At 35.1% G+C, this 22,517-nt stretch overlaps 3 protein-coding genes across 6 annotated transcripts; 1 reads left to right on the plus strand and 2 right to left on the minus strand.

The window, feature by feature from the left end:
• LOC18601779 (uncharacterized protein At1g04910) lies at positions 1,703-7,974 on the minus strand. Of its 2 annotated transcripts, none has more exons than XM_018120265.1 (10): positions 7,602-7,974; positions 7,142-7,226; positions 6,191-6,261; positions 6,013-6,101; positions 5,649-5,892; positions 4,857-4,969; positions 4,688-4,778; positions 4,446-4,574; positions 3,546-4,096; positions 1,703-2,678 (listed from the first exon to the last, which is right to left on the minus strand). In XM_018120265.1, the coding sequence occupies exons 1-10, from the start codon at positions 7,794-7,796 to the stop codon at positions 2,216-2,218; spliced, it is 2,031 nt and encodes a 676-aa protein (XP_017975754.1). In that variant the 5' UTR covers positions 7,797-7,974; the 3' UTR covers positions 1,703-2,215. The 2 variants fall into 2 exon arrangements, with proteins under 2 accessions (XP_017975754.1, XP_007032900.2); XM_007032838.2 differs by having other exon boundaries at positions 6,191-6,264; positions 7,602-7,973.
• Positions 11,347-15,402, plus strand: LOC18601780 (phosphatidylinositol 4-kinase gamma 7). 2 transcript variants are annotated; one of them, XM_007032839.2, is made up of 3 exons: positions 11,347-11,544; positions 12,092-12,125; positions 12,865-15,402. In XM_007032839.2, the coding sequence occupies exon 3, from the start codon at positions 13,091-13,093 to the stop codon at positions 14,966-14,968; it is 1,878 nt and encodes a 625-aa protein (XP_007032901.2). In that variant the 5' UTR covers positions 11,347-11,544; positions 12,092-12,125; positions 12,865-13,090; the 3' UTR covers positions 14,969-15,402. The 2 variants fall into 2 exon arrangements, with proteins under 2 accessions (XP_007032901.2, XP_007032902.2); XM_007032840.2 differs by lacking the exon at positions 12,092-12,125.
• LOC18601781 (calcium/calmodulin-regulated receptor-like kinase 2) lies at positions 16,584-21,452 on the minus strand. 2 transcript variants are annotated; one of them, XM_007032841.2, is made up of 8 exons: positions 21,297-21,452; positions 19,946-20,336; positions 19,417-19,570; positions 18,856-18,982; positions 17,911-17,993; positions 17,765-17,836; positions 17,443-17,646; positions 16,584-17,357 (listed from the first exon to the last, which is right to left on the minus strand). In XM_007032841.2, exons 2-8 carry the CDS (start codon positions 20,269-20,271, stop codon positions 17,061-17,063), a joined length of 1,263 nt encoding a protein of 420 aa, XP_007032903.2. In that variant the 5' UTR covers positions 20,272-20,336; positions 21,297-21,452; the 3' UTR covers positions 16,584-17,060. The 2 variants fall into 2 exon arrangements, with proteins under 2 accessions (XP_007032903.2, XP_007032904.2); XM_007032842.2 differs by having other exon boundaries at positions 16,876-17,357; positions 19,946-20,325.

Raw genomic sequence — 22,517 nt, forward strand, 5'->3', positions numbered from 1 at the left:
ATGCTCTATGCTGAATTTCAGCATGCGCATAAAGTTGGGTGGACTTTTTTGTTTATATTTTTGTGTGTTTAAACTTTAAATCATAAGTCCTTTTGTTTTACTTCTTATTCTTTTTTTTTTTTATGTATTTTCTTTGTTTCGCTTTGAAGTTTTCTACCAAAGATACATATAACACTAGTTACCTTTATTTCATTTTATTCAATTTGATAATTGTGTTTAACTGACTCCAACTGTAAAATGTATTGTACATTTATTTATTTATTTATTTAATGTTTCTATATGGCACATAATAATATGAAAGTTGCTGATCTCTTACACTTACTCGGTGGCTTCTTGAACATAAAATACAAATCTTCAAAAATAAATCTTTACCCACCAAAGTGATCATTTGTTGTAAATGTTTTTCGTTATCCTTTTAACAAATACACTCCAAAGTTCTAGAGATGGGAATAGAAAAAGCAACCCTGTGCTGCAGCCAAGAGGCCCTGTTTAGTGTTTAAGACTTGGTATTGATTGCTAGTTTGCAACAGCCATGAGCTATACATGAGTAGTGATGTTCGCTAGAGGATTACCCGAAGTGTACTTTATGACTGAAATGCTTAACTACAGCAGAAATTGCAGCCTCAGGGCCACTTGATTTCGCATTTTTGATGCTGTCAAATTCAGCAGTTTTTGGGTAGGCATGGCAGCGGAAAGACAGCAACAACTTTAAAAATGAGGCACACGAGCTCCCCTTCTTATCTTTGCTCATCTTGGTCTAGCCTGTTTAACCCCTCTTTAAGCAAAACAAAAGAAAACCCAACAAAGAAAATCAATAAAGGGAGAAAATTTAAGTGGCGCTTTGTTTGGTTGATTGATAGTTTCTTCCATGAGATGTTGGGGGATTATAAAGGAAACATTTTCTTGGGGATCAATCTAATTTTGTATGGACCGTGGAATTCCATTATTGAAGACAGATTTTGACTAGAGGTTGAAATCCACTCGGCTTTTTTGACCAGTGGTACTTTGCTGACCCCGGGCTGTTCCAGGGTTTTCAGGTTGTAGTTGCTTGGAACCTGTGTTTACAAGGGTGGTAAAAAGAGTAGCATGCTTAGCCTTCAAGGCTGCTGAAACGTCAATTCTCCTGCCAATCTGAATTTTAGCATGTGGATAAAGTTGTGTGAAGCTCTTCGTTTGTACTACTGATAAAGCAACTCCAAGGAAACTTCAACATGACAGCAACTTTGATATTTTGGCTGTTCTTTTTATTCAGATTGGAAAATCTGTGGGGGACATTGGATCAAATGATAAAACAGTATCTGAATACATTTGAGGCCACTGGGTATTTTGGATTCGGGTTAACTTTGGTTGGTTCTTTTATCAGAATTTGGGAGTAAAGCTTTTGAACATTGAAAAATCAAGATTGCACTCTCAGGTGACTGCAACAGCAATCAGGCACAAGCAACACTGAGAGCACGATAATAGATAGTGCATGATTTTCTTTGTTTCAAAAGGGTGATTGCCTATTCAGAATTTCAGAATCATGATTTTCTAGACACAAAAATATGTTCGTTGCCTTTTAGAACTAATACTACGAAAAAGGTTCAGAACTTGGCTTCCCTGTTAATAGGATTATCACATATATACCAAATGAACTCAGTAATAGGACAGCATATTTGACTGAGTTGGAAGTGAAGGGTAAACCAAAATCCAAGCATTAATATATTCAATAACCAATATCCATCTCAAAAGGGTAAAGAATAGTATATTTAATAATGGACTAAACAGAGACGCCTGCCTAATTTTGTTCTTAATCCTGTTACATAAATTTCAAGCATGAAAATCCCTTAAAAATTTTGAGAATTTCCTGAGATAGATAAACAAAATTTATGTTTTTCCATTACGAAAACAAGCTAAGACTAGTCAAAATTGGTTGCAGGCTTACATAAAGAGAGGCACTATAGCTTTTTCTGACGAGGCTAGAATTATATGATCCACTACTGCGTGAATAAGTTAAATATCACATCCGATGGATCTGAGAAAGGGTGAGCTAAACTTACAGGCTTAAGTCAATGAGTTTGAGAATTTGCTGTTAGGAACCTTGCTTCTCCATCTTGAATCAGACTTCAAGATTTCTTGCTTACTGCAAGTTAGCAGTAGAGGCTATATCTATGTACATTGACACTGCAACACGCTGCAATTTAGGAACTTGACCAAAAGTTATAAGCTCCTATCGTCAATCCCCACCATCTTCTTCTTGATCTTCAAATTGTGATTCTTCTTTGAGGTTTATATCTTCACCTCCAACATCCTGACTTCCACTGTGCTGAAAAAACAATCCAGATGATGATGGATCATTTTCATCAATATCCTCTTCATTTTCCTTTTCTTTTGAGCTTGAACTTCTTTCACCATCCATCCAAACAGGGCAACGATGTACGACTCCAAGAGCAGTCTGAACTTGCAAGTGCGCTGTATTACTTGAAGAATTAGATGATGTTTCACCAGAATCAAGTCTCAAGCAAGAACATTCGGGGACCGGATGTGAAAGAAAAGTTGAAGACTTTGACTTATTTGATGCTTCGATCAGTCCATCAATTAAAGAGCTCCGCAAATGCCTGCGTATTGTTGTTAACCAGGTATGGTTTGCATGATATATGTGGCCACGGATTTCTTCCAAAAGCCTAACAACTTCTTTCCTATGTTCAAAGAGCATACGATCAGAACATGTTGAGAGCACAAAGAAAGGTTAAAAGGAGAGAACACCTTTCAGTTGGCCACTGAGAAGACTTCCAAACATAAAGGAAAAAGAGATATAGTTGAGAAGCAATTCTATTATTACTACAGAATATGCAAGTGCCAATTACGCTACTACACACAGTCACAAATTAGTTCAAACTCCATACGAAGTGAGCTTTTGTCTTTATATCAGGATGATCAACAAGTATTTATAAATGGTTATGCAACCCATATGTTGCTTAATTTTCAAATAATCAGGATATAAGTTATGGAATAGAAACATTCCCCTGAGACAGATGGAGTTATATATGCCATCCAACTAACAATGGAAACCATTGAATTAAGAAAAAGATTAGCATAAGGAGTGGATGAAAGGATAGAATAGAAGAACTTTAGAGAGCTTTAGAGAATCAAAAACTGTATTATCAGAATAAAAAACCATTTATTGAGCCCTTGCTTATTCAATTTAAGCTTCTAGGCTAAATAGTTCTCCTTCTGTGGTATAGGAGATATGAGATAAACCACAAACCAAAAATATGGTATGCAGACGGATATAATTTTGTGGCATCAAGTAATTAATCATTCAACTAGCATAACATGTAACCTCCCATGACCTATCTCATTGACTAATCAGTATATCCAACAGATTGTGGTAGAACATGAGCCTGATTACTAATAGAAGTTAAAAAGCAAATTTGACTCCAAGACCATCATTATCTTTTATGAAAATAACATACAACTAAATTATACATCTGTGATTGGCCAAAAAATATAAAATATAGATCTGTAACACTAATTTGCAAGCATGTCTAGTCAAAGATGTTTACCTGTCTGGCCTGTATGTTTTAGATGCAGCTGATTGATACAATCTGTGTCCCATAACCAGACTGGCAAAATTTGGATGTCCCTTACCATCACGATCAAATCCAGGGATGAAAACATCAGCTTCAACAGAAACAATATAATCTATTGCTTCCCATAGTAATTTATGGGCATTAGTCCTCAACTCTACAACTGTACTTTCAGGCTCATTATCACTCTCAGCCACCCAACCCCACCACCCTTCAATATTGTAAGTCTTTGGTTTGGCAGGAGGAGGTGGAAGAGGACGAGGACGAGGACCAGAGTTTTTCCACGCATCAAGCTTCATTTCAACCTGAGCAGATGGTGGGGCCTTTGGGTAATTTTCCTCAAGGTTAACCTCACGGCCATAAATTCTACTGAGCTCCCAAACTGTGCTGAGGGAAGTCCTATCAACAACATTTTCAAACATTCCATGAAGAGGGATCAATGTCCTTTGGCCTCCAAAAACTTCTCCTCCAGACACATATATGATTGTGTCCCATGAGTATCCATAAGCACGAAGAAGAATACCAACCTGTAGAAAGACAAGTGATTTTTCAACCTCAAGCCATTTTTTATCAAATGGAATGGCTACAATAATTAGCCAGTTAGGAACCGTAGAACCAATTACCACAGGCTGTTTTTAACCCAGTCACAATGACAAACCTACTTTAAAATTTGTCCTGCCTTTATAAAATCTCTACCAGTTAAAAATCATAACCTAACTCCTCTCCACACCATAAATTAAGTGCAAGAGGCAACTTCTAAGGTCAGATGGTAAATTGGCATTTCTGATCTCAAACAATAAGAAAAAGCATCAAACTGAAGCTTCATAAACAAATGAAGTTCACCAATTGAAAATTACTATACTCATAGTTCCGTACCTCTTCTGGCGTTAATGGACATGAACCCTTGAGGCGTTGTTTTGCAGAATTTACAGATATCTGCCCCTTTATTATCCCACGTTTTCTCATCCAAGATCTTCTGTGCTGAATGAGCTCAGTATGCACATCCTTGGGGGAAGCTCCAAAAGAGAAAAAATGTGTCAAATGATGGACAAGATATGCAATAACAGGTTCAGAGAGTAAAAGCACCAATGGTGCCTTTCAGAGTTTAAAGCAGGTACCTGGAAGAGTTCAGAACAACCATGATAGGCTAAAGCATCTCTTGTCATCCCAGGATCAAAGGCAATAAATGGTCGTCCAGGAGCACGTAACCTTAATTGATAAAACAAAATTAGCAAAAAAAGCCAGAGGAAATGATAGTACAATTTATAACCATGGCCAGTTATTTACCTATGCAAAATCTTAGTTGCCAGTTCCTGAACATCCTCTCGGAACCTAAGGGCGTGAAAAGCAACCCTACATCTGAGTCTTTGATACTCTTCAAGATGTGGTGGAAGAATGGCCTGGATCAGATACAGAAGACATTGGCAACAATTATAAATGCATAAAGAAATTAAAATTTTTATATGATAGAATAACTATGTGTAATGAAGGGTATTTTAACTTCAAGGCTGCAAGATTCCCATTAGTCTTAACTCTTCATCATAAGATCTCAGAAGCACAAAAGAATATTCGTGTAAGAGACTTTCAAAAACAGTCATACAATAGGATGAGCATTAAAAAGTGGGGCAAATGGGGTTGTTAAAATCTAACATGCAAAGCAACATCAGCCATTCTTCACTACACACAAATCTAAGCAACAACTTGCTACAATTCTTTAGGAATTTCTTCTGGCATTATAAAGAGAAAGTTTATGGTCTTGATATGGACTTGACACATAACATAAACACAGGCCTAACATTTCTAAGAATGCAAGTACCCAAGATTCAAACTCCAGAATTCGATATCAAACATATTAGAGAAACACCAAACAATAATGATAAGTTGATAGATATCAATCCAAATTAAGAAACCAAGAACCAATTTGGTGCCAAAAAAAATGTATGCATCATTTAGCAATAAGAAACATGAGTCTAACTATAATTTTTGGACATACAAAGTTCGAAAAGTTAATCTAACAAAAAAGAAAAAAGTTTAAAATTCAAGTCACAGGGTCCACAGAAAATTGGCAAGTCTCATCACCTGCAAGCATCCACCATCAGAAACAACTATTTCAACTACAGAATGCTTGATCAAAACAGGGAGCACATTGTGCAAATAATAATATGGTGAAGCTGAGTATGGCACTCTAAACACTGGGATCTCCTTATTTCTCCTTGCTGATTTAAGACTTTTAGGAAGGGTTTTCACAATGTTAACATCTTTTGCTAGAGCTGCCATAAATTGATCCTCATTATAGAGGTATGCAAAACTCTTGAACTGTGAGCTGCATTGAACATATCACAGAAATTAGTTGACATAGAATAATTATTGATACACTGAATAGTCATGATTTAACTCCAAATAAAAATTGAAAATTGTAACAATTATACAAAACTAAAAGGACCTGATTCCCTTCTTGCTTGTTGTTTGTTGAATCTCTGGAGTAACTAAAGTAGCATTAAGAAACCGAGAAACCGCAACCACATCACATATCTAAAAGATTATGAAAAATATTACAACCCCATTTACGTATAATGGAAAATTGCATCTGCAATTAGGCAATTTGAACACAGCATCCTTACCGAGCTCCTAATCTCATGGAAACCACCTTGAATTCTGACAAAAATGTACCCATTTGTCTGAGCACTAGGACCTGCTATAAGCATGTTGCGTATAGAAATGCGTTAATCCTCAACATATGTATATACATTTCTGGCAGAAAAAGGATAAGAAAAACAACTATTGGAGCCTTACAAGTAAAACAACTGAGGAACCAATAATTCTATGTTTTTGAAAAGGGGAATTAAAAAATGCAACTCCAAATAGATACAAAGACATGATTAATCAGAGATTTTGTTTGCATAGAGATGTACCAACAAATTCATCAATATGATGCTAACTTAAGCAAGAAAGTCCCAATAGGAAACAAATATTAAGAACTATTAGTCATGACGCATCAAATAGCACAGTTCTAATGACCACTTTTAAAGTTACATGATGCTCAATAAAACTCCAAGTTCATAGGTTGCAACTATAAAGCAGTTTACAAGTCAGGGGGTCGAATTAAAAGACAAGGCAAACTCTAAGGAACGTGAAGGGCCAGTCATCCACAACTTTCTATTTAATCTGCCCGCATATTCTAGCACACTAATTTTAATTAATTTATGCTATTTTTAGTCCTTCAAATCCCACTAATGTCAAGAAGTTTCAAATCTTTCATCATTGCAATTGCCTAAAGAAAATGGTTAGCAGTCACTGAAAAATTTAAGGAAGAAACAGGGACCACGCATTTAAAGGATCCTGATAAAAGAATGATAATAACAGGTTCCAAATCCTAATCACTCAATGTTAGAAACTTTAACTTAAACCTCTATTAACTAGATTTTACGGATGGAAAATATGCAAATTTTCATGAATTTCACCTTCTGACTCAAGTTCTTGGAAAAAACAAATGAGAGCTAACCTTTGTTTTTTTTTCAAAATAAACTGGTATCCTCTAGGATTTGCTCTAGGATATGCAAATGAGGACTAACCTGCATAGTATCCTCTAGGATTTGCATCTGGGTGTAGAGATTCCAATTGCCCCACTGGACGCCATAGTCTTCTATACAATGGGCTCTGCATCAACAGATAAAAAGAAAAACATAAGAAGCCATAATTGTTAAATAAAATCTAACAGAAAGAATTGGCTTTAAAATTACCAAAACAAATTTAAAACCAAATCAAACTGGATCCAAAATACAAATTCCAGCTTATCTTCATGAAACAAACAAATAACATTAATATGGGCATCCTCAGGAACCGAAATGGATCCAAACAAAACTCCCAAAGAACACTAAAACCAAATCCACATGTCCTAAAACAGGAAACCAAAAGCAAAAAGCTTTAAGAAAAACAACCAATGAGCAGAAAGCAAAACGTGTAAAATAAAAAAGAAGCAAAATTTAAAACCAAGAAAATGAGATATTGAAAGCCTAAAACTGTGCACATTACCGTTCTTGAAAGGTCTGAAGTTTCAAAAATAGGTCTCCAAGAGAAGACTGTTATTGATGACTGGTATTCTGAGAAGCCATCTTCAGTGAATCTAGCTAGCAAAAAGTGTACAAAGAGTGAAAAAGCAGATAAAACTAAACCAACTAAGCCAACCCATTTCATTCTAGACTTCAGAAAGGCTTTCCCTTCTTTCATTTCTCTCTCTTTCCAAAGCCCAATGGTATGTCTTCTCTCTCTACAAATGAAAGCTTCAAGAAAAGGAAACAGAAGGGAATGGAGGAGTCAGTAGAAGAAAGTCAAGAGACAGAGCAAGAGAGAGAGAAAGAGAAAGAGCGTGTGTGAACACGTGTAAGAACATGTTTTGTAGTAAAAAAAATTAAAAAAAAAAACTGAAGTAACAGGGGGTGTTGAGTTGTAACTTATGAGAGGTCAGACATGCTAATACATGGAAAGATTTTCTTACAGTTACCGGTCCACTCTCTTCTTCCGCGCGTGCACTGAATTATTATGAAGATTTTGTCCTTCGTTCCTTATCTCAAATGGAACGGTAATACTGAATTATCGTGGAGATTAAACGATTTCCCTCAATCTTGTTAGTGGATAATTTTGGTTAAATCGATTTTGGCATTCAATAATCATTCTTCCTTGTGTCTCACTGGTAAACAATTTTAGATTGAATCCTTATTAATCCTAACATCCAACATGCAATTCTTGCACAATAAATGGCTTTAGTCACGTGATGGTGAAAATGCCCTTTAAGGGGTGGTTAGTGGCTGAAGGAGGAGGGTGGGACTGTGTCCTTTTACTGGTCCACTTGTAGGATCTGCCAAGAGAAAAAAGAAAAATATGAAGAGACTGGAGAAATCCTTGGGTGATTGATTCTTTTGCCAATGGACTCTAGTAAAAAGGGCAGTGAATGCAGGTTTGAACAAGAAGAAGAAAGAGACTGGTGAGCGAGAGAGAGTGGTGCTTATAGGCAGAAGGACTGAAGGAGGGGTGTCCTAATGAGCAGTAAATGCATTTGGGTTGGGGATTTTATTGCCTGATTCTCAAGGTGAAGGTGGACGGCTTGCTCAAAAGTTACATGTTGTTGTCCTTTTCTGCCATTGGGTGACCCATCATCACCCAACGGGTTTGTCATCAAACACAGGCTCTGACTAAAGTCAAGGGTAACCAATTTTGAGTTCAGAAATTCACCCAATCAAAGGAATTGGAAAACCAGAAGCATCGAGATACCAAAAAACAATAGGAGCAACAGTTTCTGAATTGAAATGTACAAACTTTCAGACATGATGTGCAAGGTGACTGGATTGAACTTTATTAATCTTCATCATATACCAACTAAGCTTCTACTCTTATTACACCAATTCAACTTAAGAATCACAATTAATCAACAACATTTAACAACAATGAACATACATAACTTTTATCCAATCCCCAATGCAAGTTGTGTTCCAACACAACCTTTTCGTATATCAGGGGACAGGGGACCATTCACAATATTATCTCCTTAATTCCAACTCAATAAAAGAGATGAACTTTTTAGCCTTTGGGGTAGTTTGTGCCACCCATCATGACTTAACTCAACCACTCCCTTTGACATTATGAAGACAAAGATTAAAAAAGGGAGAGATTCCAAGTTGCAATTTTCTAATAATGGAAAAGGAGACGACAAATTAAGAAGAAAACCTCCCAAAAAGCATGTGAACCCCCTACAATCGCTACGTACCTCCAACGTTTTCTTTTAGCAAAAACGTGGTTTCCAATTTTATGTTACTATTTTTAGCTTTTAGATCCAAAAGTAAGAAATTATTCCATGATTAAAAGGTTGGGGGCAGATACTATTTATATGTTTTAAACCGACATTTGGTAGGAAAGAGTGAAAACCTTCCAAATTTAGGCAGCATTACAACTAATTAACGACACCAACTTTCTTCAACCATGCATTACCCTTCACCATGTAAATGCAAAAGGTCGAATATAATATATGGGGTAATGACTAATGACTCTTAATATTGCCATGCAAACTTGGATTATCTATCTTTGGATTTGATATATTAAGTATGTAATTTTTTTTTTTTGAATTTGGAAAAAAGGAGATTTGAATTTACTTTTTAAGTAAGGGACCAATGAACTTAATGCTCAAATGCATATTAAATATATAATTTAAGTAAATATAAATTAAAAAAAAAATTCATAACTACCATATTTACTCAACAGCAACATTTTTTGTCTCTTTTACTTTTTTTTACTTTCTGTTGTACTAATATAAATATATATATATATATATATATAGAAAAAAGAAAGATANGAAGAAAAAGATATAGTTTTCTACCCCTTTTGTTTAAAAAAATATATAATTTTTTTTATGGATTTAGAGAAATTTATAAAAATTTGACCACTTATTGTTTTTCACCATTTTATTCCATGATAGGGTATGAACGAATTTATTGTTTTTTTTTCTTAGAAATAATGGGGAAAGTGTATTTTACATTTGGAAAAAAGGAGAAAACAACATTAATGATTTGATGTTTGTGGATTCCTTAAATTAAAAAAGAAAAAAGAGGCTTGGGAAGATGAAAAGGAAAATAACGGATAAAGGTGGAAAACAAGATTGAAAATGATATGCACTAATGTTTTGTTGCATCAAAATATTGTCAGTTTGTCACCTTTTGAATTTACTATGCTCGAAGCATATACTTCATGATTTTCATTTATGAGTTATTGAATATAAGTTTTATATATTTTTTATAATTATATTAAAAAATTTATATATATATATCAAACGATATAATATTATTTTCTCAACAATCATATTTTTTACAATCACATTATATTATAACTTACCCAACGTCTTTTAAATATTTTTACATTGCAAAAGATCAAAATAAAAAAAATAAAAAAAATTAAACCACTTGTTTTAATAATGTAATTTTCTAACCTTCAACTTCGCAACTTGACTAATTTTTTTTTTTTATTAAATTGCCATCATCAACCTTGCTTTAGCCATTGCAAAAAGCTTAATAGGGACAAATAAAGGAGGGGCCTGTTTGCCACCCCTCATGCCCGATCCGAAGGTCCTACATTTGTTAGATATTTTCATCTCACTTTCATATTCACGTCCTTTTTTTTATCACTACTTGTTCATTGTCCAGATGTCCTACTCTTTGCCCCTGCCTGCCTGCCTGCCTGCCTTCAAAATTGAATGTAAGAAAACCATGAGATTACATTTATATCCAGCAATACCTATTTTTGTATCATGTTTTGCTCCTACCTACATGTATAAATTGTATACTTTATACTTGGACATTTATACAAGTATAAATCATTTACAATTTTAATATATTACAAATCTTGAATTAGAATTTGATATGTGAAAATGCAGACGAAACAAAACCATTTTCATTTATTATAAGTTTATAATGACGGACAACATAAAAGTACTATGTGCATGTTTACGAATAAAACATAAGGTTTATTTGTGTAATTTCCAAATCTTCCGGATCTTTCTAATCAGTAATATTATTAATAAAATAATGAAATTTTTTTTATCTCTCTCCAATCTAAGATATTCCCCATCACTCTGGAGATCAACAGATTAACTGCTCCACGCACTTATGATCTCGCCACGTTACCCTCCTCTTACATGGCTCCATCTCCAGCCACCACGTGTTCCTCCTCATCCAATGATAAATTTAATAATTCTTACTCTTTTCTTTTTCTTATTTAACCGTTAAAACTCCTTCCCCGCTTCTCTTGAAAAGAAGTTAAAGGACATATCTCAAAAAGCGGGAGAGAGAGAACCAGAAAACCAAAAAAAAAAAATCATCGAATCGTGGTCGTTGATTTAACTTCTCATCGCTGAATCGACACCGTTAAATCTCATCAGCGGCGGTAGTTCTCTCTCTCGTTCGTTGCTCCGCCGTCCATTTCCTCATCTCCGGTGAGTCTCTTCGTCCTCACGTTCCGTATTATTTATTTATTATTATTTTGTGAATTTTGAAGAATGAAATCGAACTGTCTCTTCCTTCATTTTTCTTTTTAATGGAAATTATTGGTGCTCGTTAGAGTATTGAAGAAGGCGACAATAAATGAGAGAATATCATTATTTCTGTTATTTTTCAATATTATGTTTTAGTAAATCATATTGCCTCTTTGGAAAAAGGAATAAATCCAATTGATTAGTTGATGGAATTTTGATATTATCTTTTTCTTGAATTTTATTTTGTCAATTTGATAAGATGAATGTTTATAGTTTCTTAATCAAGAATAATCGTTGACAAAAACGGAAAGCACGTCGGTCACGTTGGATAAGCAAACAATATTTATGAAGAATTATGAGAAACTATATAATTTGTTTAGATAATCAAAATGAATAATGTTACTTCTATACAGACTAATTATGTTATAATTGTGCTTTATGCTTTAATGAGTTGTCTGTTGTTTATCAATTTTTCTTTTGCTTTTTACCTTTTACTTTTTCTTTGTAGTAAATTTTCGGGAAGAAAAAGCAAATTGAAAAAGGTAAGTACGAGTTAACAATTTAAAAGAGCCTTAACAATATTTAACCTTTTGGCATAAATTAAGGTGGCCGGCTTTTGAGATTTGATTTTTTTTTTTTGGGTATTACAAAGCCATATCAATGTTGCGCTAATATTTTAAGGTGGCATTTAAACTCCATCATGGCAAAGGTAACAAGGAAAGTAGAGTCTAAATTATGGTCTACGATGTAAGCCATGTTTGAAGAGGAAACCTTTGGCACCTTCCCTTGGCTGGAATGGATATGTGGTCTATTGTTTTATTTTTCATTTTTCACATTTAGGATAGATGAGCACATTTAAAGTTGATGGTAATATTTTGATATCCTGACAAAGAGGTTTTCCTTTGAATGATTATTATTATTATTTGAAGTATGGATGATTTTTTTTTTGTTCCATCTCTTTTGTGAATCAAGTTATAGGAGGTACATAATAAGTGGCTAAGTTTACTTTGACTTTGGTTCTTTTGGTGTCTTTGCTGGATAGCTGTTAATTTAGATGTAGAATTTACAGGCCAATAACTGTACTTCGACTTTAGTTCTTTACATTTATCTTTGAAAATGAAATTTAATTAATTTTACTACCCTTTTTCTACTTTTACTATGAATCAGTTATTCTTGTTGATTTTTCTGATGATACTTTAATTTATCAATTAGACAACAGTATCAGGCCTCAATGTAGCAGTTTCACTACATTTTGTATCTGCTTTTTCTTTTGCCTTACAGAATCTGTCCCGATGTGAAAATTAAGAGTTACCAATTGAATTCTACTGGGTTGATTATGATCGTTTACAACACCAGCTTTTCCATTCAAGTTTTGCCAGCGTTTGAGTTTGGCGTCTGCTTGAGAGAAAAGCTCTCTGCTGTCGCCATCTCCACTGCTGGCACTGAATTCTATCGATTCTCCTCTTCCTTTCACGTGTCTTGATCCAAATTGTCTGTTTATAACTGGATGGCTGTTGCAGCATTTAAAGGACTCTTTAATGGTGAATGTCGTGGAAATAAGAGAATGGAAAGAAAATCTTCTGGAAAAAGACGTGTATTTGTTCAGACCGAAACTGGCTGTGTTCTGGGTATAGAGTTAGATAGGAGTGACAATGCCCATACAGTGAAACGGAAACTACAGCTTGCTCTTAATGTCCCAACAGAGGAGAGGTCTCTCATATATGGGGATGCGGTGCTGAAGAATGATCTAAGTACTGTTAGAAATGATTCTCCACTTCTTCTCCAGAGGAACTTCATGCACAGAAGCTCATCTACGCCATGTCTCTCACCTACTGGGAAGGATCTTCAGCAGAGAGATCATAGTGGTCCGATTGAGATATTAGTATGCTCAAATCACTTTTCCAGGACAAAAAAACTGGTAAAGGAAATCGTGAAGGCAATGAAAATTGGGATTGATCCCATTCCTGTATGTGGGGGGCTTGGAGGTGCCTACTATTTTCGAAATTGCCAGGGTGAAAATTGTGCAATTGTGAAACCAACTGATGAAGAACCTTATGCTCCAAACAACCCAAAAGGTTTTGTTGGCAAAGCCCTTGGGCAGCCAGGATTGAAACGCTCAGTACGTGTTGGGGAGACTGGCTTTAGGGAGGTAGCAGCTTATCTTCTTGACTATGATAATTTTGCCAATGTGCCCTCTACTGCTCTTGTGAAGGTCACACACTCTATTTTTAATGTCAATGACGGAGTGAACAGAAACAAGCAGCAAGAGCGGAAGGAGGTTAGCAAGATTGCTTCTATGCAGCAGTTCATACCTCATGATTTTGATGCCAGTGATCATGGGACTTCAAGCTTTCCAGTTGCTGCTGTACATAGGATAGGGATATTAGATATTCGGATCTTGAACACTGATAGGCATGCTGGAAACCTTCTGGTCAGGAAAATTGATGGAGATGGAGGACTCGGTCAAGTGGAGCTTTTTCCAATTGATCATGGCCTATGCCTGCCTGAAAACCTGGAGGACCCTTACTTTGAGTGGATCCATTGGCCGCAGGCATCAATTCCTTTCACAGATGATGAGCTTGAATATATATCTCATCTTGATCCATTTCGAGATTCTGAAATGCTTAGAATGGAGCTTCCTATGATTCGAGAGGCATGCCTTCGTGTCTTGATTGTTTGTACAGTTTTCCTCAAGGAAGCAGCAACTTTCGGTCTGTGTTTAGCTGAGATTGGTGAGATGATGAGCAGGGAATTTCGAGGTCTGGAGGAGGAGCCAAGTGAGCTTGAGTTCATATGTATTGAAGCGAGGAGATTGTTAGAAGAGAGGAATATGCTTTTTGATAATGTGAAAGCTGGAGAAAATGACTTTCAGTTTGAAATTGACTGTAAGGAAGAGAAGGTGGATTTAACTTCTAATGTAGAAAACAATTTGGCATCCCATGCTTACTGCAGGCCTCTAAGTGGAAATATCCGGAATCCACTTTCCAAGCTAGATGAGAATATAGAGGAATGGACAGAGGATGAGGAGAATACTGTACCTCCAAGGTTAGATGACTATGCTTTTGCTGCTCATGACTGGACTCCAACTGTTCCAAGACTGTCAATGTCAATGAAAAATGTGAGTATTGGAGAAAAGAGTTGGAGGCATGAGGGTGCAATGCAGAAAAGTGGCTATTTGGCTGGCACATCATCTGGAAACAGAAGTGTGAATGAACAGCTGCCTGGAAGCACCAGTTTTGTGAAATTGGCTGATATGAGTGAAGAGGAGTGGGTACAGTATCTTGAGAATTTTCGGAGGTTGCTTTACCCAGCATTTTCTAATCGTAAATCAGTGAGTGTGGGTCAGAGGCAGAGACAGAGGCTTGGAACTTCATGCCAGTTTTGAGTAATTAATATTTTCAAATTGTAGAAATTGGAAAGCCAAAGTTTTAGGGCTAGAGGGTTGTTGGAAGCAGAAAGCAGTATCATGTGGGTAACTTGAAGGTTTTTCCTGGTAAGGATGGACTTCATTGATGAGTTGGAGTTATTCTCATTGGATTTATAATTTTACTTTTAGATCATGAAAACTGTGGTCATTAGCTGCTACAGGTTAGGACTCCGCTTATTTTTCTTCCCCTCTTCTAACTATTTTTCCTTCAACTTTCACTCTTTCCACTTGGGTTTTTTCCCCTCCTCTTGTTTTTATATATAAATAATTTGGTTGCGCCCCTTTGCATGTAAAAGTTTAGAGAATGCTGAATGCTGAATACAATAAGGAGTTTGCAAGAAATAACATGAATGTATATAATGCTATGATATTGTGGATTTGGATTATGTGAAGCTGTTTTTGTTTGTCCATCGCCTGTGCTTTAGATCTTGAATGCCTAGCACTTTCTAGATGGTTGTTATAGTTTTGAACAGTGTAGACACTGTTGCATACAAGATTATGTGATGTAGCTGAACTACTTTATTTCGATGTTTTAACTTACAGTTGGATTAGTTGTATCACCCCTGTTTTTAGAATTTTAGACTTTTCCATAAAGTAGATTAATGGGAATCAGGAGATGTCATATTGTCATTATTTAGTAGGCTAATTATTGCTCTCTTGCTTGTTACGGCAAAATAAATAAATAAATAAAACCCCGGTATTTGCTTTCTTCTCATGGAAATTAATTGTTGCAAAGTAATAATAATAAATAAATAAATAAATAAAAATGAGTGGATAGGTTTCTTGTGTTATTGGATATTGTTGGTTGAAGTTCCATAGAGCTTATAATACTAATTTAATCTTTTAGAAATATTATCATTTTGCAGGGTCTTGATTTTTGAGTATCATTAAAGTAAGGGTTGTTATATTTGGCAATTTGTAATGGAACTCTTGCCTCAGTGCATGTAAACATATTCACATTTACATTAGCAAAAACAAAAAATTCTCATACACATGTATGTAGGCTTGTGCAATTCCTAGTATATATGGAGAACAAAACACATTAAGGATTCAGCTGCATCTTAATTTGGGTGACAGTGCATTTTAAGGATGTCAAGCGTGTAGAAAGTGATTGTGAAGATTGTAAGAGGAAAAATTTGATGTTGTGCATTCTGTAACATCTTGATAACACTGTGTAGAGGGTATTTTAGAGAGGAAACGTTTCAGCTAATAAACTTTTTCAGTTAGTCGTCTGGGTTGGTATATGTATATTCTTGCTTTTTTGCTGATTAATATTAGTGGTGGTCTTTATCGATGACGGGGTCAGTTTGTTTTGGCATGTGAATGACATTCTTATCTCTTTATGATTTGATTGATTGATTTGGAAAGAACAGAAGAATGGCTTACTGTCAATTTTTATATTAACTCAGGCAATTGTTTAAATGTTCCATCCTGGAGTTTATGTTGCTGAATCTGTGCCATCCAATGATACGAAATAATAGCTCCTTTGGGGGTTGAGCATGCAAAAGAAGACACTTGCAGAAATTACTGACTGCCTTCCTAGCCATGATTCTTTTTACATACAAAAAACATATGGTAGTAAGCCTAGACGATGGCATCATTTCATTCTTATTTTACATTTTGGATAGATGAGGGCGTCACTACCCAACCCATCCTTGATAGCATTTGACACGGTTTGAAAAGGCAGTTTCGATGCTTTAACTAGTCAATCCCTTTTTTCCAGGCATAATCTATCCTTTGGAAAATAGCCCAATCACCCATTAGGCAGCCGAAGCCCACTATCTACTTTTTTTTTTTGGTCAGAATTCATTGATATTGGCAATCAAAGTCCATGGCAGTGCGAAGTGGAGATTAAAAATTTTTTACAGCTACTGTACTAGATCATGAGGGTTTGTAATCCTAAAACACTGATTTAGTGGACACCACCTCTCTGTACTTACTCTGTTGTATGCTATCAACAGTATCACTCGCCATACGCTTGATTGTGGGGCAAAAAACAAAAAGGAAGGAAAAAGAAACAAAAAATAGGTGAAAAGGCAGTTATGCTCATTCAACTAGTCTCCTTCAAGCTAGCCAGCTTGGTCAGTTCTATATGTTGATCCTGTATCCGACTCATAATTCGTGAAAAATCTCCTTCAGCCAAAGACATTGTGTCTTCTTTAGCAAGGCGCCTCTGTTTTATCTTGAGTATAGCCTGTGTTACTTCACCTATTGAAGGCCGCTTTCTTGGTGAGTTGTGCAGGCATTTATGGGCAATTTTGGCTAGCTCCCTCACTTCTTCAATCTTGCATTTTCCAACCAGTTGGTTATCAAGTATTTCATCAACACCATCTGGACTCATAGTGGCCTTACAAAGGAAGATCATGTCAGAAAGATATCAATATATGAATACTGGCAAGCAGGACTTAACCACATAAGGGGAAGAAACTCACAAGATTAACATATTCCATTAAGTTTTGGTGTGGGTGGATGGCTGTAATTAGCTCAAATATGATAACTCCGAAACTGTATATGTCACTCTTCATTGTGAACTTGTTTGTGGATATGTACTCCGGGTCTATGTAGCCATATGTACCTTTAAGACCGGAGTTTCGGCCGTCATAAACCTCTTCTTTTGACAGCCCAAAATCAGCAACCTACACAAGAAGCCAGTAGTAAAGCTATGCCATCAGTCCATCATTATTGTCTTGAATTTTTGGTAAACTATAGAAGAAGAGGATTTCCAAAAAGATGACCCTTGGCATACTTGCTCACCTTGGCTCGCATTGACTGGTCCAATAATATATTAGCAGACTTTAAATCACGGTGTATTACTGGAGGGACTGCCTGTTTCAAGAATTCAGTCAATGATTAGATTGTTTAACTACAGAGAACATCAACTTTATACCATTTCACTATACCCCTTCATGAAGATATTCTATGCCGTGTGAAATATCAAGACCAATTTGAAGTCTTTCTTCCCAACTCAAACTCCGTCCTTCACCTGAGTACATGTACAACAAGTCAATTCCTGTTAAGGAATCAGGATTCACATAATAGTACAACAGTGTGAATTGAGGTCCAAACAACACCCAAATCTGGATGAGATTTCAAAAACATGGTTGCAGAAAATATTTGACAGTGTCTGACTTACTGCGACAAAAGTATAAAGAATGTAATAGCAGTAGTACTTTAACTACTTCATTCAAGTGACCTTGTTATTAATAAATGTGTGGATGAAACAGGTTACTTGTCCTTCAATTTACATAATTTGACATGCAACTGGCACTGCTCAGAGCCCTCTAACAAGCCTTACTTGCAGAATATTTGATGTTCAACATGCATGAGCACATCATCAGAGAATTAAGTCTATGTTGACAGTTAAAATGAAAATGATAACCAACTACAGGTTAGATGTGTCTGTCCATGGGTCAGGCCGTCAGGCCAAGCCCGGTTGACACCTTTAAAAGTGAGGTCCAGGTCTGCATCCAACCCGCATTGGCCCGCCCATTAAACTTCATTTAATTAAATTAGTTCGAATTATTTAAAAATATTTTCATATTAATTTTTATTATTACTAAATATATACTAGAATACAAAATTAAATAGAAGATAAATTTCTATTTTATATAATAATATGCCTGGCTGGCCCATGCTATCCAAAGGCCTGATGGGCTGCCCGACCTGTGGACAAGTCTACTGCAGGTCAGACCAGTGGCAGTGACAGAGATCCTAGATTAACAACCACCGTGGAGTGACTGTGAGCTTTTCAAAGCATAAAATGAGGTTTTCAACAACATGAAAAAGCATTTACTTTGGAAAATATCAACTGATAAATTCCAATAAAAAGTGGTTTCTGAGCTTACTATATAGAATGTTTGCCAAGCTCCCATTACTCATGAACTCATAAATTAACATGCGCTGCCCTTTATCGACGCAATATCCTACCAAGTTCACCAGATTTCTATGATGCAGCCTTCCTAGTAAACAAACCTGAAAAAAACTAGGCTTAATGATGAAAAAAGATAACATGATATGTAGGTTTTTTTTTTTTATATGTAGATTATTAAAAGTAAATAATATAAAATATTTGCAAAAGAAAATTCATTCCACCCAACAGCAGAATAGCTATATGTGCAACCCTTGCAGCTGTCTAGATAGAATTATTGATGAATAGTAAAGATAAATATGATATCAAACTGCAGGTTGCAGCATTATGTTATGAGATATCCTCCATTTACTGTACTTGTATGGGCTACTCAGATATTCCATCTTTAATGAATCTTTGCTCAAAATACTACAAATTTCTACTGTTGTAAAGACAAATCAGATGTTAAGTTGTTTAATAATTGAGATGGACTGAGATAGACCAGTCCCCCATATAGTCAGATCAATTAAGGCAAGAACCATTAATATACAAAACTTACCTCTGTGTGGAACTCTTTCTCCCCCTGATGAGAATTGGAAGCAAGCACCTTTACAGCCACCACTCCACCAGTAGGCATTGTGGCTTTATAGACTGGGCCAAATGATCCTTCTCCTAAAATAGTTGTAAAAGTTTGTGTAGCTTTCTGGACATCCCTGAAGAGCATAACAAACAAGAACACATATCAGAGTAAATCACTTAAATGCTCATTTTGATACTAATCATCAAACATTAATCATTTAGCTTAATTAGGAATGGACTATTGGTTTTATATTTACACAAACAGATTAACTCCACTCTGAGGATTAGATAGCTCCTTTATATAAGTGTAGGGGGAAGTCATTAATAGCACAAGTTATTTTCACTACTAAAGTAGGAAAATACAATTTAGGAAGTGAGCGAGGCTAAAATTCATACATTGCTTCTGTCATAATACGAAATGTGAACTTGGTAAGCCTCTAGACTTGATCTGGATCTGATATTCCTATACTTTAGTAGCATGCTTGTGCTCAGTTTAAAAATGAACTTACTTATAAGAATACTTTGGCAAGCCTGATGCAGAAGCAAAGCGATCTTTACTATGAAGACTCCACCAAGAATTTGGAGAACTTTTCTGATGATATTCTGGTCCCTGAACGGCTATAGGATTCGAGAGAGATGCACTGAAGTCAGTGCTTGTACCCAAGCCATTTGTTCTTATAGGGAGAACTGTAACACTACGCTCATTTGAACACCGTCTGAGGTTTGCACGCTTTTTGTACCACCTTAATCCAAAAAATACCAGTGAAGCTAACAAGATACCAAGGGCCAAGCCAACAGAGATGCCGATGGCAACTAAATCACCTTTATGAACCATGCTTTGGTTTCTTTAGGTATTCAGGCAATGAGAACATCTTGCAGTGGAAAAATTCTGCAGGTTCACTGTCATAAGATGAATACATTATTATATCCATTGCAAAGAAATCAAACAATAAGATGAATATATTATTATATCCATTTCAAAGAAATCAAACAACAAAAAGGTTTTTAAGGGAACTGAAAAAGAAGCCATTTCAAATTAGAACGCTCAATGATAGCTCTTATTCTCTTTAAGGCACGCAGGTTAGCAGAGAGGGAAGCTTACAGCAAATAAGAACAAGGAAAAATGCTGTAGGAAGATATGCCATCACCAGAGAAAACCTTAGAAACTACATTCTTAGACCATAATCAGAGACCAAAAAGTAAGAACCCGACTGATAAATTTTGTTGTTTGACTAGAAGTTTTACCAGTTCTCCAGAAAAGGGAATCCGGGAACAATAAAACTTGCAGCAACAAAGCATAAAATCAAGCAAGTTTCCAATTTTACCTCCAAAAACCAAAATTTTGAGGTATTAGAAAGACTAGAAATGAAATATCATAAGTTGCAATAAATTCGAAAGGATCCCGGGCTCAGCTCTGTTTTTCATTGTTAAAAATCTAACCTAATCTTTCTGTTTATAAAAGTTTCTTGACACAATCAGTCAAACCATTTTCAACTATCAGCAACTGCAAATCTGCCTATGCAAAAAGAACATCCAAAGAGAAATCTTTATTTCAAAGCCTCATTTATGCTTAACAAGCTTTGCTTTTTTCATATATGACACTGTTAAATCTTTCTTCCTAGTTTCAATAACAGACTAATCCTTCTGAACCAAAATTCATAGTTTAGAATATATACACATAGATCATCATAACCTTCGTTCTATCAAATTTCCAATATAAAACACCCGAAAACCAATCAATGATAAAAAAAAAAAATCAAAACAAAAGAACCCAAGAGCCATAACCAACCAAAGAAGAGAAAAAGAGAAGATTTTTAGGCAAAAGGTATGAAAACCAGCAAACTGGCCATGAACCCATACCTTATGAAAAGATGATCAGCAAGTGAACAGCCAAGACATGACGATTTTTTCCTATGATTTCGATGTTTTGATGATCCTTTGAAGAGTCACGACTCCAGAGCTGACAAAAGTCATAAACCACTTCAAAAAAATAAAAAATTAAAAAGACAAAAGGAGAAAAAGAGAGTCTTTGTTGGAGGCTTTAAAATTAAAAACGAAGAATGCGAAAACGAACAATAGAGGCAATAGCGGGGTGTTAGGCCAATAAAAGCAGAGACACCCGTTGAGCCGGTAAAAGGAAACTATGTTTAATTGGCTGCTTAGTGATAAAAATGGACATTACTTAGAGTTATCCGCCTTGTGCAATGTTATCATTTTTTAATTTGATTGGGGTTCTATTTATAAAGAAAGGATGATTGATTGGGATTCTTTCTTTCTATTTGTTATTCTTGATCTTGTTTATTTGCTATTATTTTTATTATTATTGAAAGATCATAGATATTGCAATTCTATATGCTTATACATCAATAGTAAGCAAGGAATAATAAGATTAACTAGAGATTGACTGAATTGTTAACTTTGTTTAATGAGTAGTATTTTATTTAAATTCTACTATTAGTTCATCATTGACATTAATCCTCGATGGGTGACTTTTACAAGATATACATAGCACATTTTATCTTGTTTTGAAAAGTTAAATAATTTATTTAATTTTTTATTTTTAGATAAAAAAGTAAAAGAAAAATAATAAATGATAAAATTTACGAACAAAGAAAGCTAAATTATATTGATAATATTAATATTGATAGAGATTGACAAAAAATATATAATGCAAAATAATGACTTAAATTAATATCCTGAAAAGAACACTAGGATGATTAAGATTCAAAGTCTAATATAGATTTTTATTAAGCTTGAAAGAAATTATAAAATGAAGGAAAATAAATTTAAAGAAAAGCTTCTATAACTCCTCGAAATTAACATAGATTTATTATTCTTTTTTGGATTAAGAAAATTTTGTAGGTAAATTATTATTTTTTATAAAAAGTTTCTAGCATAGCTTCGTCCAATTATACTCCTAATCTTTAACTGTCAAATGTTTACTAAAAAAATGGAAAAGCTTTCTTGGTCATTGCTAATGACTTTGAGATCTTTTTTTTTTTAAATTTATAGTTTTTCCTAACTAAATAAAATTCTAGAGTATATTTGATAAACCATTGACATTGAAAATTTTCAATAGTT

The sequence above is a fragment of the Theobroma cacao genome, chromosome 4 (genome assembly GCF_000208745.1).
Source record: "Theobroma cacao cultivar B97-61/B2 chromosome 4, Criollo_cocoa_genome_V2, whole genome shotgun sequence".
Lineage (NCBI taxonomy): Eukaryota > Viridiplantae > Streptophyta > Magnoliopsida > Malvales > Malvaceae > Theobroma > Theobroma cacao.

What these genes read in the sequence shown, in the direction of transcription:
- LOC18601780 (XM_007032839.2), top strand. Translation starts at nt 13,091, where the DNA reads ATGGCTGTTGCAGCATTTAAAGGACTCTTTAATGGTGAATGTCGTGGA.
- LOC18601781 (XM_007032841.2), bottom strand. Translation starts at nt 20,271, where the DNA reads ATGGTTCATAAAGGTGATTTAGTTGCCATCGGCATCTCTGTTGGCTTG. An exon ending in AGAAAGAGTTCCACACAGAG is followed by an intron (nt 18,983 to 19,416) that starts GTAAGTTTTGTA and finishes AGTTTTTTTCAG; the next exon opens with GTTTGTTTACTAGGAAGGCT. An exon ending in ACCAGTCAATGCGAGCCAAG is followed by an intron (nt 17,647 to 17,764) that starts GTGAGCAAGTAT and finishes CTTCTTGTGTAG; the next exon opens with GTTGCTGATTTTGGGCTGTC.
- LOC18601779 (XM_007032838.2), bottom strand. Translation starts at nt 7,796, where the DNA reads ATGAAAGAAGGGAAAGCCTTTCTGAAGTCTAGAATGAAATGGGTTGGC. An exon ending in GTCCATTAACGCCAGAAGAG is followed by an intron (nt 4,097 to 4,445) that starts GTACGGAACTAT and finishes GTCTTTCTACAG; the next exon opens with GTTGGTATTCTTCTTCGTGC. An exon ending in AAAACATACAGGCCAGACAG is followed by an intron (nt 2,679 to 3,545) that starts GTAAACATCTTT and finishes CTTTGAACATAG; the next exon opens with GAAAGAAGTTGTTAGGCTTT.